The sequence below is a fragment of the Acomys russatus genome, chromosome 9, assembly GCF_903995435.1.
Source record: "Acomys russatus chromosome 9, mAcoRus1.1, whole genome shotgun sequence".
In the NCBI taxonomy this organism is placed as follows: domain Eukaryota; kingdom Metazoa; phylum Chordata; class Mammalia; order Rodentia; family Muridae; genus Acomys; species Acomys russatus.
The window spans coordinates 42,988,062-43,003,921 of NC_067145.1; the positions used below are offsets into that span (position 1 = coordinate 42,988,062).

General features: G+C 39.9%; 1 protein-coding gene across 2 annotated transcripts in view; it reads left to right on the forward strand.

Moving 5' to 3' along the window:
• Positions 1–15,860, forward strand: part of Arhgap21 (Rho GTPase activating protein 21) — a 128,554-nt gene that overhangs the window by 77,090 nt on the left and 35,604 nt on the right. For both annotated transcript variants that reach the window (XM_051151244.1, XM_051151245.1), the window contains 3 exons: positions 6,815–6,907; positions 8,953–9,031; positions 11,551–11,605. In XM_051151244.1, coding sequence (XP_051007201.1) covers positions 6,815–6,907; positions 8,953–9,031; positions 11,551–11,605 — 227 coding nt within the window. The remainder of the gene's footprint in view (positions 1–6,814; positions 6,908–8,952; positions 9,032–11,550; positions 11,606–15,860) is intronic.

Sequence of the window (15,860 nt, forward strand, 5' to 3'; positions counted from 1 at the left end):
GGAACATATTTTTTTTTTCACTATGTGTTGACCACTGTTTGTCTGCTGAGAAGTGTCTATTTATAATCTGTTGCCCATTTTAAAATGGGTTGATTTTCTTTTTTTCTATTGAATTTTTATAGTTAATATTTTGATTTTGGACTTTTCCCTCAGATGTGTAACTTGCAGTATTTTCTCATTCTGTGGGCTATTTCTTGACTTCAATGATAATTTCTAACTATTCTATGCAGAATCTTTTTAGTGTGTTATAATCCCACTTAGTTATTTGCTTTGGTTTGCTGTGTTTCTGGGGCAATGTGAACATGAGAAGGGGGGAGGGAGGGAGAGAGGGAGGAAGGGAGGAAGAGAGGGGAGGAGAGAGGGAGGCATGCACGCGAGCACGGCACAGGCGTGCGTGCATACATGACGATACATGGTTTTCAGTCTGTCTGTAGGTACATTTACATGGTTCTGCAACGATGGGACTTCCTGGCTGCAGATAAGTTACTCTGTGGCTCCTTCAGGGTCCTTTTCATAACTGGCATAGGTCAAAAGTTATTTCCTTATAATCTGTTGGCTGTGTATTTTATACTTAAAATTTTTCAGGAAATTAAATGCTGCAAGTGATTTCACCTTTAGCATTCTTCAAAGAATTTTGTTATAGGTTGGAATCATCTATCTTGACTCTGGAGATGTCACACTTTAGTCTAAGCATCAGTCTCTTTGGAGATGGGAATCTAGTTCACAACAGTGACATTGGAACATTTTATGCCTGTACCTTTTATGCCTTCTCTTTCATTTCTGTTTTTATTTTTACTTTTAGTTTTTGGACTTGCTCTTCAGCTTCCTTTTAATGTGACAGTTGAGTTTAATGGATATTTTCTCACCCAGTGTGTTCTGATTTCCTTCTGGGATGCAAATTTGATGTCCTCTAATGTGGCTTATCTTGATCTGTGTGAAAATCTTGTCTGTAAACCTGGTTTACAATAGAATGAACATGGTCATATAGATTAAATGCCTTTTTGTTAATTCCCACTACAGCTTTGTCAGATAGGCATAGTTACTGTTGTTACCTGTTGTAGAACATATAAATTACTAATAATGTTTATTGTTTGTTTGTTTCTTTGAGACGAGTTTTCTCTGGGTAGCTTTGGCTGTCCTTGACTCACTTTTTAGACCAGGCTGGCTTCGAATTCACAGAGATCCATCTGCCTCTGCCTCCCCAAGTGCTGGGATTATAGGTGTGTGCCACCATGCAGAGCTATGCTTATTATTAAAAGCCTATAATTATTATGGTTATTTTACTTAACTAGCTGTCAATCAATAAAAGACACAGACACCTGATTGATTTTTAATAAGCCGTATTTTACCTGGGCAGATATTAACCTTATAAACTATGCTTTATCTCCCAACATCCTATGCCAATGCTCTGGCATATCTGGGCTACCTCCATCTATACGCCATAAATACGTGCACTTGCTTTTCAACTGCTTTCCTCCATCCACATCGACCCAGCCATATGGTTCTCTCCACGCTAACCCACAGAGGTCTCATTCCCTTCCTCTCTCCTGTTCCAGTGATCCTCTATTTTCTCCAAGAGTGCGAACCTTGGCCACGCCTACCTAACTTCCTCCCTGCTCAGGTGTGTAGGCAGCTTTATTTGGCCAATCAGGGATAATTTTGGAGACAAGATTACACAGTATCATTTTGGTATAAGTGAGGGACTGCTCCTACAAAAGTCACTTTTCTAGGAGGGGTCAAAACAATTAACATCTGAATCCAGAGCCCTGGAGTATGCTGTGACAGCTACCCCTTCACAGATGAGCAGCTAGCACACACAAACACGTTATGTAAAATCATTTGGAGATAACAATTGCCAGGGAGAGTAAAGAGTGCTCAGTTAAATTTTATTTTCATACCTATGAATAATAAATAAACAATTAAACCATGTATGAAATTTAGCCCCTTGTTTGGAAAGTAAATGGTAAAGGTGTGGTTTCAAAGCATATGCTCTGACTGTAGGGCCTAAGATTTTTCTTAAATACTCCATTATTGCTGGACTCAGAATCAAACTCCTCTGGACATTCAGTATTGCATAGCACCTTCTACCAGTTTATTACTCATTCTTTTTACTTAAGCTGCAACTGAGCAAGTTATTGTAAAGCTTATGTGCTCTCTGATTTTAAATGTACTCCTGAGCTTTGAGTCAGTTCCTCTTGTGCTTTTCTTGCCTTTTTGTTCAAGCTTGGTCACTTCAGTTAGCCTTTTGCAGCCATGTAAGCGTCATTCATTTGCTTATTCTTTTTTTCAAAGACAAAGATTTAGTTACGTGGATATGCTAAAAGTAAGTCTTTTGAGAAGGTTAATGGAAACACACTTGAGTAAGATACTTGACCTTTAAAACATGTTCTATGTGTTTTCAAAAAGTCAAGGGATGGTCAAGTAGAGTTAGGGAAATGAAAGTGACTTTCTAAGAATCACCAAGGTATCTGTCTGGAAGTGGAAAAATACTTCTCCCACTTGGATTATTAAAATTCACGATTGGGTTTTGTGAGTTTTTGTCTTGTTTTGTTTTTGTATATCCAGAAATGGACCTACAAGAACTAATGACCTGTGAGATTGAATGACACATTTTATTTACTTATTCTCTTATTTTTGTTTATTTTGTGTGTGTTGTGTATACATGTGTGTACATGTGTAGATGTGGGTGCCATCCTCTATCATTTTCTACCTTTGTTTTCTGAGACAGATACCACATTGAACCTGGAGCTCACAGTTACAGCTAGGCTAGCCACCCATGAGCCCCTAAGAGCTACTTGTCTGGGGTTGGTTATAAGTGTGCTGTCATGCTTGCCTTTTCACATGTGTGGTGGAGAGCCAAACTCAGGTCCTCCTTTCAGCAAAAAGCACTCTACCCACTGAGCAATCTTCCCACCATCCATCCATCCATCCATCCTTCCTTCCTTCCATCCATCCATCCTTCCATCCATCCATCCATCCTTCCATCCATCCATCCATCCATCCTTCCTTCCATCCATCCATCCATCCATCCATCCATCCATCCATCCATCCATCCATCCATCCATCCTTCCATCCTTCCTTCCATCCATCCTTCCATCCATCCATCCATCCATCCATCCATCCATCCATCCATCCTTCCATTTCTCTGAGACAAGGCTTTGCTCTGTAGCTAGGCTGGCCTCAAACTCAAGATCCTACTCTCCACCTCCAAAGGGTTTAAATTGTAGTTATGCATCACAGTGCCTGGATTGATAGACACTTTAAATTTGAACCATTGAGTTCAAGTTCAAATAGAATTTCAGACTCTCTCTGTCCCCCTCCATGTGTGTTTGTATGTGCACTGCTAAAATTAATGAGTCAACTGTTTAACTCAATATAAAGCCAGAGTATAGAAATTGAAGAAGAGTAAGATTCTTCCTGAGACTTGCTTATGGTTAAGGGATGCTTGAGAAGCAGTTTTTTTTCTTTTTTGTTTTTTTTGTTTTCTGAGACAGGGTTTCTCTGTGTAGCCTTGGCTGTCCTGGACTCGCTTTGTAGACCAGGCTGGCCTCGAACTCACAGCGGTCCGCCTGCCTCTGCCTCCGAGTGCTGGGATTAAAGGTGTGTGCCACCATGCCTGGCTCTGTTTTTTTCTTAAAAAAGAGGAATTAGAGTGGACACAAGTAGAATTTAGGAGAAAGTCCATCAACACTAATGAAAATCCCAGCATCCGTGACACTCTGCCTACCTCCGTGGCTTCAGGCATCCTGTGATAACAGACTTGTCAGTAGACAATTGACTAACCTCAAGAGAAGCCATTGCAAAAGTAGTATTTCCTTTGGAGACATTAGGACCACGTTATTTTGGATATCCTCTGCGTAAGTGAACTTTTCTACCAGAAGTTATAGGTGTCACCACATTGCTACTCCACTAATAATAATAATGACAGCAACTTCATTATTTTGTAGAGTATATCAATAGTCATTTGCATTTAATACATATTTGTAGCAAGTTCTTTTATTTATTTATTTTAATGTTTTATTATTTTATTTTGTGTGTCTGTGTGCATATGTGTCTAGTGCCCAACGAGGCTAGAAGAAGGTGTTGGATTCTCTGGTACTGGAGTTACAGATGGTGATAAGTTGCTGTGTGGGTGCTGGGACTTGAACCAGGGTCCTTTGGAAGATTAGCCAGTGCTCTTAATTGCTGAGCCATCTTTTCAGCCTCTGTATTTTATGCTTTCAAATGAGACAGACGAGGGGGTCATCAAGAAATGTTTTGTATTCTATAAGCCTTCCTGTGAAAGCAGTGTCTTGTTAAGACATTAATCTTCAGATCTTTGGATATAAGTGTTTGTCCTTTAAAGCCAGCTGTTGTACATATCTGATTGGTCATAAAGGGATCTAGCCTGATTACCTTCTTTATTAGAATTCAGTGTTTGCACTTTGAACAATGAAATTGGAATATACTTTATTTTTCTTATAAATTTCAGCTGTGCATCACATAAAATAGCAGTACATTATGAAAAGATGTCCTTAGGTGATCTTTGTCACTGAGTTAGTGTTGCAGTGTGTATTTACACGGACCTAGATGGAGTTATATTTCTTTGGCAAAGCTCTCACTTAAAATGCAAGTTCTAGGTTCCATCCTAGCACTGAAAAGAAAAACAATCAAATAACAGATAGCATAACCTTTACACACCTAATGCTGTGTGGTACAGCTCCCATGGTATATGGTTTGTCATTGGCAAAATAGTGTCCTGTAGCTCATGACTGTCATTATAAGTGGGCTTGTATCAGTGAGGCTTGACAAATGGATTAATGTCAGTTACTGAGAATCCAACATTTGAATCTATTCCTGGCCACAAATCTCTCCTCCACCTCTGCCGATTGCTTAGTTTCATTCTTGCTCAGTCAGATGACAGTCCTTGGATCACATTGCCCATCTGCAAAGCTTGTGAGAGTTAAACTGAGCAATACATCTAGTCATCAACTCAGTAATTGCTTATGAGATGCTGACCACCATTCTAGGTGCTGTGGATAGCAGGGAAAACGATACACTTCCTTCCCTTTAGCTTCACAGAGGCACATACAGCAAATGAGTAAGCAAATAAGAACAAAATTTTTGTAGTAATACTTTTTGTGAGCACAAATAAGAGCAGAAAATTTCAAATGAGAAAGGAAATTGAACCCATGCCAACCAATTTCTCAAACATAAATAGTTGCTTCTGTGTGAGCATGGGTTGGGTGGTTGAGTGATCAGTCACTGCTTTAGAGAGAGATTACAGAGCTGAGTCTAAACAGGAGTGGCTGAGTGATGCCTTGTTGTTAAGACATGACAAACATCTTCTGAGCCTCCTTTGTGCATATACAACAGTATTCAGTTCCATGTAGCAATAATGGAAGCTTTTCACATGTGTTACCCTCTCCCAGTGTTGCTATTTAATAAATAGCATTAGATTAACCTATGCATGTATGTACTTTGTTATTAAGGTACATTCTTTACATGTCTGTGTCTTCTATGAGAGTCTGGAGCCAGTTCACAGATCCACATTCCTCCTCCTCCTCCTCCCCCCCTCCCCCCTCCCTTTCCTCCTTCAACCTTAATATGCATCGGTGTTTTCCGTGTGTGTGTGTGTGTGTGTGTGTGTGTGTGTGTGTGAGAGAGAGAGAGAGAGAGAGAGAGAGAGAGAGAGAGAGAGAGAGGGAGAGAGAGAGCTGTCGTGTGAGTGCTGGGAATTGAACCCAGGTCCTCTGGAAGAGCAACCAGTATCTTAACTGTTGAGCCATCTTTCCATCCCTCAATCTGTATTTCTAACACAGCGAGAGTGGTGCTGATGTGATGCCACAGGTCCGGACCTTGAGAACTGTGTTTTTGCTTTTTTGTTTTGTTTTGACTTTTGCATCCCACAGTGCCTTTCATGGTGTTTATTACTCAGCTGGCCCGTTCTCTCTTCTCTGAATCTTTCCTTGACATCTGTTTTCAGGACCCTGTTATTCTCACAATCTATTATTAGGATCACCTGGGAAGCTTGTTAACGGAAGCGACCTACTGTTCATATCTAGAACATTCATTTTTCATAAGCACTGTGGGTTTCCATACACGTGGATCTGTTGACCACAGCGTGTGAAATACTAACTGTATTCACTTTGATTATGATGTCATTGTCACCACAGCATCTGTCTTTTTTTTTTTTTTTTCGAGACAGGGTTTCTCTGTGTAGCCTTGGCTGTCCTGGACTCACTTTGTAGACCAGGCTGGCCTCAAACTCACAGTGATCCGCCTGCCTCTACCTCCCGAGTGCTGGGATTAAAGGCGTGTGCCACCACGCCCGGCCCACAGCATCTCTGTCTTTAATGGATTTTCATACTGTCTTGTTATTTATTTATGTCTTTCTGCCCATCAGCTTTTGGAAGAAAGAAGTGTCTTCAATGTTGAGCACAATTCAGATTAGAAAGCAGTGGTCTGGGCATTGCTGTGTAACACGTGTTGATATTTGTTAGCTCGGTGACCTTGGAAGATCTTTAGTCCCTTTAGACCCCAGTCGTCTTTGTGCTCTAGTGGTCATTACAGTTACTGTGAGACTTAGGAGCTGTAAGATGTGGTCACAGAATGTGCTCAGTAAGTGCAAACAGTCAAGCAATGTGGCATTGTGCTACAGAGGAAGCCAGTAAATGCTTACTTACTTAGTGAAAATACCAAAGTCTCATTAGCATCCAGAATCAGATTGTGCTTAATACTTTATGAAACATCTCTACTAACATTTTATGTTTGGGTATTTTAATAAAATACTGTAAAGTAAAACCATTGCCTTGGGCTTTTTTTTCTTTCCTAGGAAAGCAAAGAAACCGCCTGGAGCCGATGGACACCATATTTGTTAAACAAGTGAAGGAGGGAGGGCCTGCCTCTGAGGCTGGGCTGTGCACAGGTGATGGTTATCCTCAGCATCCCCTACATTCATTTTACTTGGCTTCCTACACGTTTTGTTTTCTGTTTTTTCTTCCTTTTCTGTTCTTCTGTGTGCATCTCTATCTCTTCACAGCTGTTATAACTGTCTCTGAGGTGAGTTCCATCTCTTTTGAAACTTAGTGGATACAGCTGAACAGACATAACGTAATTGATAAAGTATGGACCCCTAGTTAACACACAGACTTGCACAGTCTCTCTTTTAAAAAAATTACCCTTTAAAGTTGACTTTTGACAAAAGGGTTATAAATTAACAAACCGATGAATATATTTCTTCAGTATAATTGAGATATTCTTGGCTCTCCCAGCCTGGAAGTGCCTGTCAGGCAGGGAGCACTCAGAAGGGCTGAGGTTTCCCATATATTTGCAAGTTCTTTGTTTCTAGGTATGAGTGAGTGGGCATGGTCTACTGAGATAAATTTAATAGCTGGTTGGTAATAATTCTGTTAATTTGATTTGTGACTTTAATAAAATTAACTCAAGATCAAGAATTAGCAAATACTTTAGAATAATTTTCTCATTTTTATACATAAAACAATTTAAAATAGCAATCAACAGAACACTTCTTTTAGTCCCCTTTGAATAAAGTGAGTTCCACTACTGAGATTTACCAGGCTGCATTGTAATTATTTTATCATCGTAACATAAAATTACCTTTATGTTATATTTTCATTAGCTAATTTATTCACTTTACAGCCAGATTGCAGCTTCCCCTCCCTCTTCTCCTTCCAGTCCCTCCTTCTCCCATCCCTTCCCAACATGCCTCTCTCCCTTTCTCCTGAGATAAGGGGAGGCCTCCCATGAATAGCAACCCTCCTTGGCATACTGTAGCAGGACTAGGCTCATCTTCTTCTATTGAGGGTAGACGAGGAGCCCAGCTAGGGGAAGGAGAGCCAACGGCAGGCAACAGAGTCAGAGAAAGCCCTGCTCCTGCTGTTAGGAGTCCCACATGAAGACCACGCTGCATAGCTCTAACATATGAGTGGAGGACCCAGGTCCATCCCATGTATGCTCTGCTTGCCAGTTCAGCCTCTGTGAGTCCCTGTGGGCCCACGTGAGTTGATTCTGTAAGTTTCCTTGTGGTACCCTTGACCTCTCTGGCTCTTTCAATTCTTTGCCCCCTGTATCCCTTATTTTAATATCATTAGTATGTACAATGGGTATATTAGTATTTGTACATATGAAATTCTGTTAGAATGCATCATCTATCATATTCCAGATGTCAACACTTTTGAGAAAATAAGTTGGAGATGATGCAATAAGCACACAAGAAGTATGTTATTTCTATTTTCCACTCCTGTCCTCTTTCTTTCTTTCTTTCTTTCTTTCTTTCTTTCTTCCTATTTCTCTCAGCTTTTATGAATAATCTAGTATTTTCCTCCATTAAAATGAAGAGTAAATTAATAGATATGAAGTACAAAACATACACATATCCATACTTAAGTTGTATCGTACACTAATCAATTAACTAGATATGTAGATTGGAAGAAGATGGTAAAAAATATCAGTGGATAAGAATCAGATGATACAGATGGAATGTAAACAGTCGGTGTCTGAATGCTGTGGGTGATTTTCTTTAGCAGAGTGACAAGGCAAGTGGGGGAGCAGTCCCTGGCAGTTCTGAGGGTCTTAATAGCTGACAGGTGTGAGGATACCAGCAGCGCTCACCCAGGCCAGTGCCATTGAAGTTGAAGTTCATCAGTATTTAGGATTCGTACTTAGAACTTTGCTATATTTCATGAGGAGTTGGATGTATCAAAAAGCAGATATATTTTTGTAACAGGTACTTTAAAAATATATAGGTATATTTTAAAAATAAGGGCTTATTGGGTCTGTGGGTGTAGCTCAGGCAGCAAGTGGTTTGATCCCAGCACCACCAAAACAGAGTACGGAAGTAGGGGGTAGTCTTGGGAGTTACTTCACCGTTACCCAAAGTACATTCTTTCAGGAGTTACTAATCTGTTGTTTTGTTACCCCCATCCCCACCCTTTTTCTTATTCTTTGAAGGTGACCGAATTATAAAAGTCAATGGAGAAAGTGTCATAGGAAAGACCTATTCCCAAGTAATTGCTCTCATTCAGAACAGGTAAGAGTCTTGAAACCTGATTAACTATGGCTAACACCATACAGAGCAAATAGGCTTCCTGCAGTGCTATGTACTGGGTAAAACAGAAGTTCCCCACACGGTGGGCGGTGCATCTAGTATTACCAGATGTTAGCCCACTGATTGCTAGTGGGTTTGCAAATTTGTAAAACCTTTTGGGGTTTGACAGCTCACATTATAGATTTAAAATATGAGTTTTCCACTTTGATTTGAAATTATAGGTATAGAATTTGTTTAAATATAGAAATAAATGCACACTTGGTTTTCTAAAAAAAAAAAATGAAATCTTACTGAGATGCATGTATTTTTACCAAATACTCTTATTGAATAAAACCATTGGCTCATATTCCTTCATTTGTTTTAGCAGCAAGATACTCTTTTTAAATCCATTTGTGTGTAACCTACAGATGATGGAATTTTTAGCTCTAAAAGTAAATGCATTGTTTATGGAATGAGTATAGTAGGGCCACACAGGTAATTTAGTCTCTCTTTATCTCACCCATACATTAGACATTTTAAAATAATGTGTTGCTGTTTTAAATTCAAAGTCTAAGAGGCTACAGTACTGAGTTTCTGTCAAGCATGTGAGTGAGTCTGGCTTTGATGCCCAGTCCCATCTCTGGTCTAAGAGGTTCTTCCCAAATCCAAACCCATAACGTTCTGGTTACCAAATGGCTCCTCTCAGTGTTATTCAGCATTTCTAACCCAATTGAAATTCCTTGTTTTCTACAAGGTAAGATTTTGTGTGCCTGTGTGCCTCCATGTGCCTTGGGGTTGTCCTTGTGAACGCCATCACCTGCTTTGAGACAGAGTCTTGTTAGGTTAGACTGCCTGGCTAGAGACCCCCTCCCACTGGATTACAAGCTCATGCCACCACAAGGGATGTTTTAAGCTTTGAGGATCAACCCGGCAAGCACTTTCCCAGCTGTTCCCATCAGGGTCTCGAGCTAAGTCTAAAGCTGCTTGTGCCATAGTTTACATTATTTGTACTCATGTCCTAGCGCCTATTTCTCTGATTTATAGTGTGGTGGTTTTACAATTAAATGACACGATCATGATTAATTGATCTCAGAGTATTCCTAGAAAAGCCAAGTCTTGAATGCAGTGTAGATGATGTAGGCAAAGCCTCTGCGGAGGCAGCAGGAGAAGTGTCCCTGTATTGTCCCTTTCCCCAGTAACCAAGGTCACCACAATGATACCAGCATACTGATATACAATGTAATCTGTTTCTCCCACATCCACATAATTTCTCGATTATGCGTGTAGATCTTTTGGAGAAACACAGATGGTCTTAATATTTCAGCTAGCACAAGCAGGTTAAAAATGAGAGACCATGCTCTGCTTTGGAAAGTTGTGTGGTAGTGGGCAAAGCAGCTGAGAGCCAAGGTCCATCACTGCAAAGGACTTGTCTGTTCATTGTGTGTGTTTTCACCCAACTGTAAATGCTGAGCTGCACCGGCCTCCCTGTATTGTTAAATGTATTTGCACCTGTGGCTTTCATTGGTTTACCATCCTCCTGGAATTTACCAACTGAAACAGACTGGTAAATTAATGGATTTTGGCCTTTTTTTAAAAAACACCATTTTATGTTGGAATTATTTCTTAATCTGTGAGGGTATTAAGGGGAAGCTAGGATAATTGTTAGACGGAGATAGCCCCACTATCTTTGATGCATCTAAATATGAGTCCAGGTCACAAGCTAAATTCAGTTTGTCCTTGTGACTTCTCTCCTTCCTGTGCTGGAGATCAACCAGGGCCTGGCACACAGTCCCCTACTGGCTACCTTCCAGCGTTGCACTGACCTGTGCAAACCTAGGGAACCCTTTCCATCCCATCTAACAGAAGTTTGCAGTACTAGCATCAAATGGTTGTAAACTGTACCTAGAACAATCTAAGATCAAATCTTAGGGATAAAACAAATAGTTGAGGTGACGCTGAGAATGAATTGTTCTAGTAGAGGTGATGATGGTCTTCACTTCTGAGGCTAAGGTGGAATTTTCAAAATTAGGAAGTTTAAAGTTGCTTAAAATATTAAGTTGAAAGGCTAAGGTAGAGCGAGCTACAGATGAGTTCCCAGAACTGAGGGACAACAAAGCAAAGCGTTACCAGAAGAGTTTCCTCTTATTTTGTGTTAATAAATTTTAAATCGCTAGGCTGTGTGATTAAAAACCTGTAACTTGTCTTAGAGCGTACGTAAGCCAAAGGAAAAATAAATAAATAGTCATACTTGGGTGATATGCTTACAAGTTTGTCCTAAAACTAGTAAGTTACACTTTTAATTTCTGAATTTGTGGCACATTATGAAGATGCTCGCTTCATTATGAACTGCACAAGCTGCCTCTTCTGTATGCCACTTACCTCTGTCCTAATGACTCCTTTCTTATGATTTGGATTTCAGAGTAATGATTCTGTCAGACAGATGCTTTAAAAAGCAAAGCAGTAAGTTATAGTTTCTTGCTCAGCCTCCTGCCCTTTACTGACGGCATTGTGTTCAATTTCAGTGATGCCACACTGGAGCTCAGCGTTATGCCGAAGGATGAAGACATTCTCCAAGTGGTAAGTGTTCTCCAAGAGGAGCTGGTTTGTAGACAAGAATATTGAGATAATTTTGAAAGGAAGGTGAATTGCATTAAAAAATAAATAAATAAAGGATTCTAGAACAAAACAACCTCCTGGTTCATTTAGGAGAATTTGACAGACAGACAAGGGAAGTGGGGGAGGAAGGGAGGGAGGAGGGGAGAGAGAGGGGGGGGGGGAGAGGGAGAGAAAGAGAGAGAGAGAAAGAGAAAGAGAGAGTTTAGTATGTGGAATTACATGACATGGGACTGGCTGCCACACATAGTTAACTCCTCTGGACCTTGACTGTGGTAGGCAAGCTTTCTACCATTGAGCTAACTCGCCGACCTCTAATTCCATAGTAGACTGTTAGTGTTCCCATGTAGGATGCAATTACTGAACAGTTAAGCCAACTTACATTGTATAGTGTCTTCTTTACCCAAGGCTGGAGGGCACATCCTTAGGAACCAGGATTTATTTTGTAATATGTAGATAGAAGTTTTAAGAAAGGCAATGCTAATTTTCTTATACATACTACTGTTTTAAGTTAACCGAGCAGCTTTGTCAACAGTGCCAACTCATTCTTTAGAAGTAGTGTTCGCAGTGAAGGAGGGCTGCAGCTTAGTGGGAAGTGGATCTGAGGAAATGAACTGGTTCAGGTACAGACATGAGCATTGAGTGTAAACCATGTTCCTGATGTCAGAGGGAAGTGTATTTAACAGAATACCCAACACTCATGTGCAGATAGTACGTAAGTTAAAGAGATGGTAAACATATATTTCACTCAGGAAAACAATGCTTTCGGTGGACTTGGCAGGTCAGTGAGTGAAACCCTGCATTTACACACAGGCCACTGCTGTACAGGAAATGGTGACAAGATTCTTTCAGTGATTTGTGTTTTATTTACAGCTAAATTAAGAAAGACAGGGAACATAGTTTGAATTTAGCTCGATAAACTCCTAAACAGTTTGTTTGTTTGCTTGCTTGCTTGTTTGTTTTAGGTGAGACAGATACCTGAGTATATTAGATGTTTGCCCAGTGTCTTGGGAGTCCGGTCTGTGCTCTCCTGTGTGGAAGCCAGGAAGCTAAGCAGCTTGTCTAGGAGAGGCGGAAAGAGGAGAACAGTGCTCCTAGTGTTTGCACTCAGACTGATCTGAAGCCAAGCCATGCTGTAAACTGCCAGCACATACATATGTGTGCTGGGGCTCTGTCTTCACTTGCACCCCGATGTCACGGCTATTCCTGGGACTCAGTATTGCTGGCAGGGATCTTCCTGCCACCTGTGGTGATATGACATAAGTGGAAACATTGTTTTAAATTTTAATGTTTTTTTTTCTTTAAATTTGTTACTACTTTTAAAAGTCATTTGTATGTTCCATAATAAGCATAATATTCTATTTCAAATGAAATATGCATTTGTTAAATGCCAGTCAAATCTAAGGGAGAGGAGAACAGGGATTCCAGAAGTGTCAGCCATATTTTGTAAGCTACCAGCAGTTACTTTAAAAATAAATTATTATTGTTGTGATGCTGGGCTTTGCACTTAAGAGGCAAGTGCTGTGGCCACTAGGATATTGTCCTGTGCGTTGTAAGAATGGGATGTGCAAAAAAAAAAAAAAAGAATGGGATGTGCTTTGTGAAATTTATCCATAATATAGACAAGTGTATAAAATAAGTTGCAGCACAGGTGCCACCCTCTTCTCCTACACTCAGCAGTTGGCTAGTTCGCTTGCAGTTTACTCCACAAACAGACATGATACTCCTGCCTTTTTCATAGATGACATCATTCAGTTAGTAAGCTAAAGATGAACTGGTATAAGCAAGAATTTCAGTCTCTTTGTTCCATATAGTATTTAATTTGGTTTGGGGGGGGTCTCATGTAGCATGGACTGACCTTAAATTCACTGTGTGGCCAGTGCTGGTCTTGACCTCTTGATTTTTCTGCTTCTGTTTCCCAAGTGCTAGGATTCCAGGCATATGCTATCACAGCCTGCTTTTTCTTTAGCTATTTAATAATGATAGGTGTGCTAAGTGACTTGGTGTGATTGCTAAAAACTGCTCTGAAAAATTCCTTGAAATCTCCTTGATGTTGTCAGTCGTAAGACATGTACTGAAGACCCTGATTGTTGATAGTAAATGCTGCTTGCTGTGGTCAGTGCACTTCGTTCTCTGGGTTGTCTTCCTCACTTCCTACCCCTACCACAGTTCGTTTTAAAAGTTTTGATGTCAGATAGACACTGTAGAGTTACTACTGTTCTGTTTTCATTATGTTTAGCTTTAATGTGAGAATGCAAGCTTTTAAACTACTATGAAATAAAACTAAAGTACAAGAGTAAAAAAAAAAAATCAAGAAAGAATGTGGAATCATATAAAAGGCCTAAAAGGAAACAATCGAACAACAAGATTAAGGTTTTTGACAGTTCTATTTTGGGAAAATATCACTGTTGTCTGTATCCATAAAAATGACCTACATGTATTGTCAAGTATCCATTTGAGTTTAAAAATGAAAAAAATAACAAAACAAAGTTGAGTGGTTAAATACATGTTTCTTAATAATATTGATGGCAGTGATCATACAGTTTCAGGTAAATTTATTCATACAGGATGACTTAATAACATAAGAACATAAATTGACACCATTATATAAGGGCATAATTACTTTGTTTTGCTTAAGGGGTATTTTGTGCCATTTAATGGTACTCACTGCTAATTTAAAGATTCCCTGCTGGGTACTTAAAACATTCACACGTTGGACCATGATTTCTCACTGAAAGATTTGGTGCCAAGTAACAAGCACAGAGAGAAAGCGTAGCGCAATTACAGACGTGAGTAGGTTAGAGTTATCAATTTTCTTCTCAGAATGAAAAATAATATTCTTATATTCAGTATTCATTTGCCTCAGAACATTGCACATTCTGATCCTGTCAGATGCCCTGCGCTTATGATTACTTCAGTCTTTATGGGGCGCAAAGAATTCTTTAAAGCCATGGGAAGAGGGCGTTTTGCAGTTGAGTATTGTGTGTCCCTCACGTGCTTCTGCAGTGTTCCTTGGGATGAGTGTAAGGTACGCTGTGCTTCTCAGGATTGCCGTCTGCGGCCCTGAGCTACCCTCCACTGCGTGTACCTGACAGTGCGGCCTATGCTGAGTTACAGTGACCTTAGCATTGTGGTTTCTCCATTGTGTGTGTACCTGACAGTGCGGTCTATGCTGAGTTACAGTGACCTTAGCATTGTTGTTGTTTCTCCACTGTGCATATACCTGACAGTGTGGTCTATGCTGAGTTACAGTGACCTTAGCATTGTTGTTTCTCCACTGTGTGTGTACCTGACAGTGCAGCCTATGCTGAGTTACAGTGACCTTAGCATTGTGGTTTCTCCATTGTGTGTGTACCTGACAGTGCAGCCTATGCTGAGTTATAGTGACCTTAGCAATGTTGTGGTTTCTCCATAGTGGTGATTTAGAAGACAGTTTGTTCCCAAATTTAGTGTCTAGAATTTCTGTATGGAAATTGTAGTTATATCTTAAAACTATAAAAATTTAAGGTGTTTTATAGGTAATGTTTCTCTTCGTTTGAATAAATGAGTTACCTTTAAATTGTTGAATGGCCTTTCCAAGCATGTTAAAACCTGTGGGGGTAGAAATGAGCTTCATGGAGTAAATTTGTATGTTCTCTTTAAGTACAGTGTGTTCTAGTGCAATTGAGGTTTGTCAATGCTCATCAGCTTCCCTGACATTGTTGGCTGTAGGGACCTGCCCTTCTTTTCAGGCAGACAGGATTGCACAAACCCACTGCAGAAAATATCACAAGACAATCCAAGATGCTCTCTCCCAGATATTTCTTTTTCTCTTTTTTTTTCACAGAAAAGCAGTGGCTTGGACATAATTAGCATGAAAAAGCTAGGCTTGTTGTGTCCAAGGTCATCCCCAGGATGCATATATCATGGTCAGATGGACAGTGTTTATACTATAAGACTATTATGGGGTGTGTGTGTGTGTGTGTGTGTGTGTGTGTGTGTGTGTTCATAGAGTTAGTTTTGATTTATCAGTGCATTCCAAACTGTTCCAATATACTCTATCTCTGGAGGTGATATTTTTATGTCTAGTTGATAGTTATTTCATGAACTAATAAAACACTATAAAAGACATTGTGTTGGGAGATCTTAATTTCTGAGTGAAAAATCTAAACAGAATGGTAGTTTCTTGCAATCGCATGGCAAAGCTGTCCATGGTCAGCTGACAGTTTGTGGCTGTGCT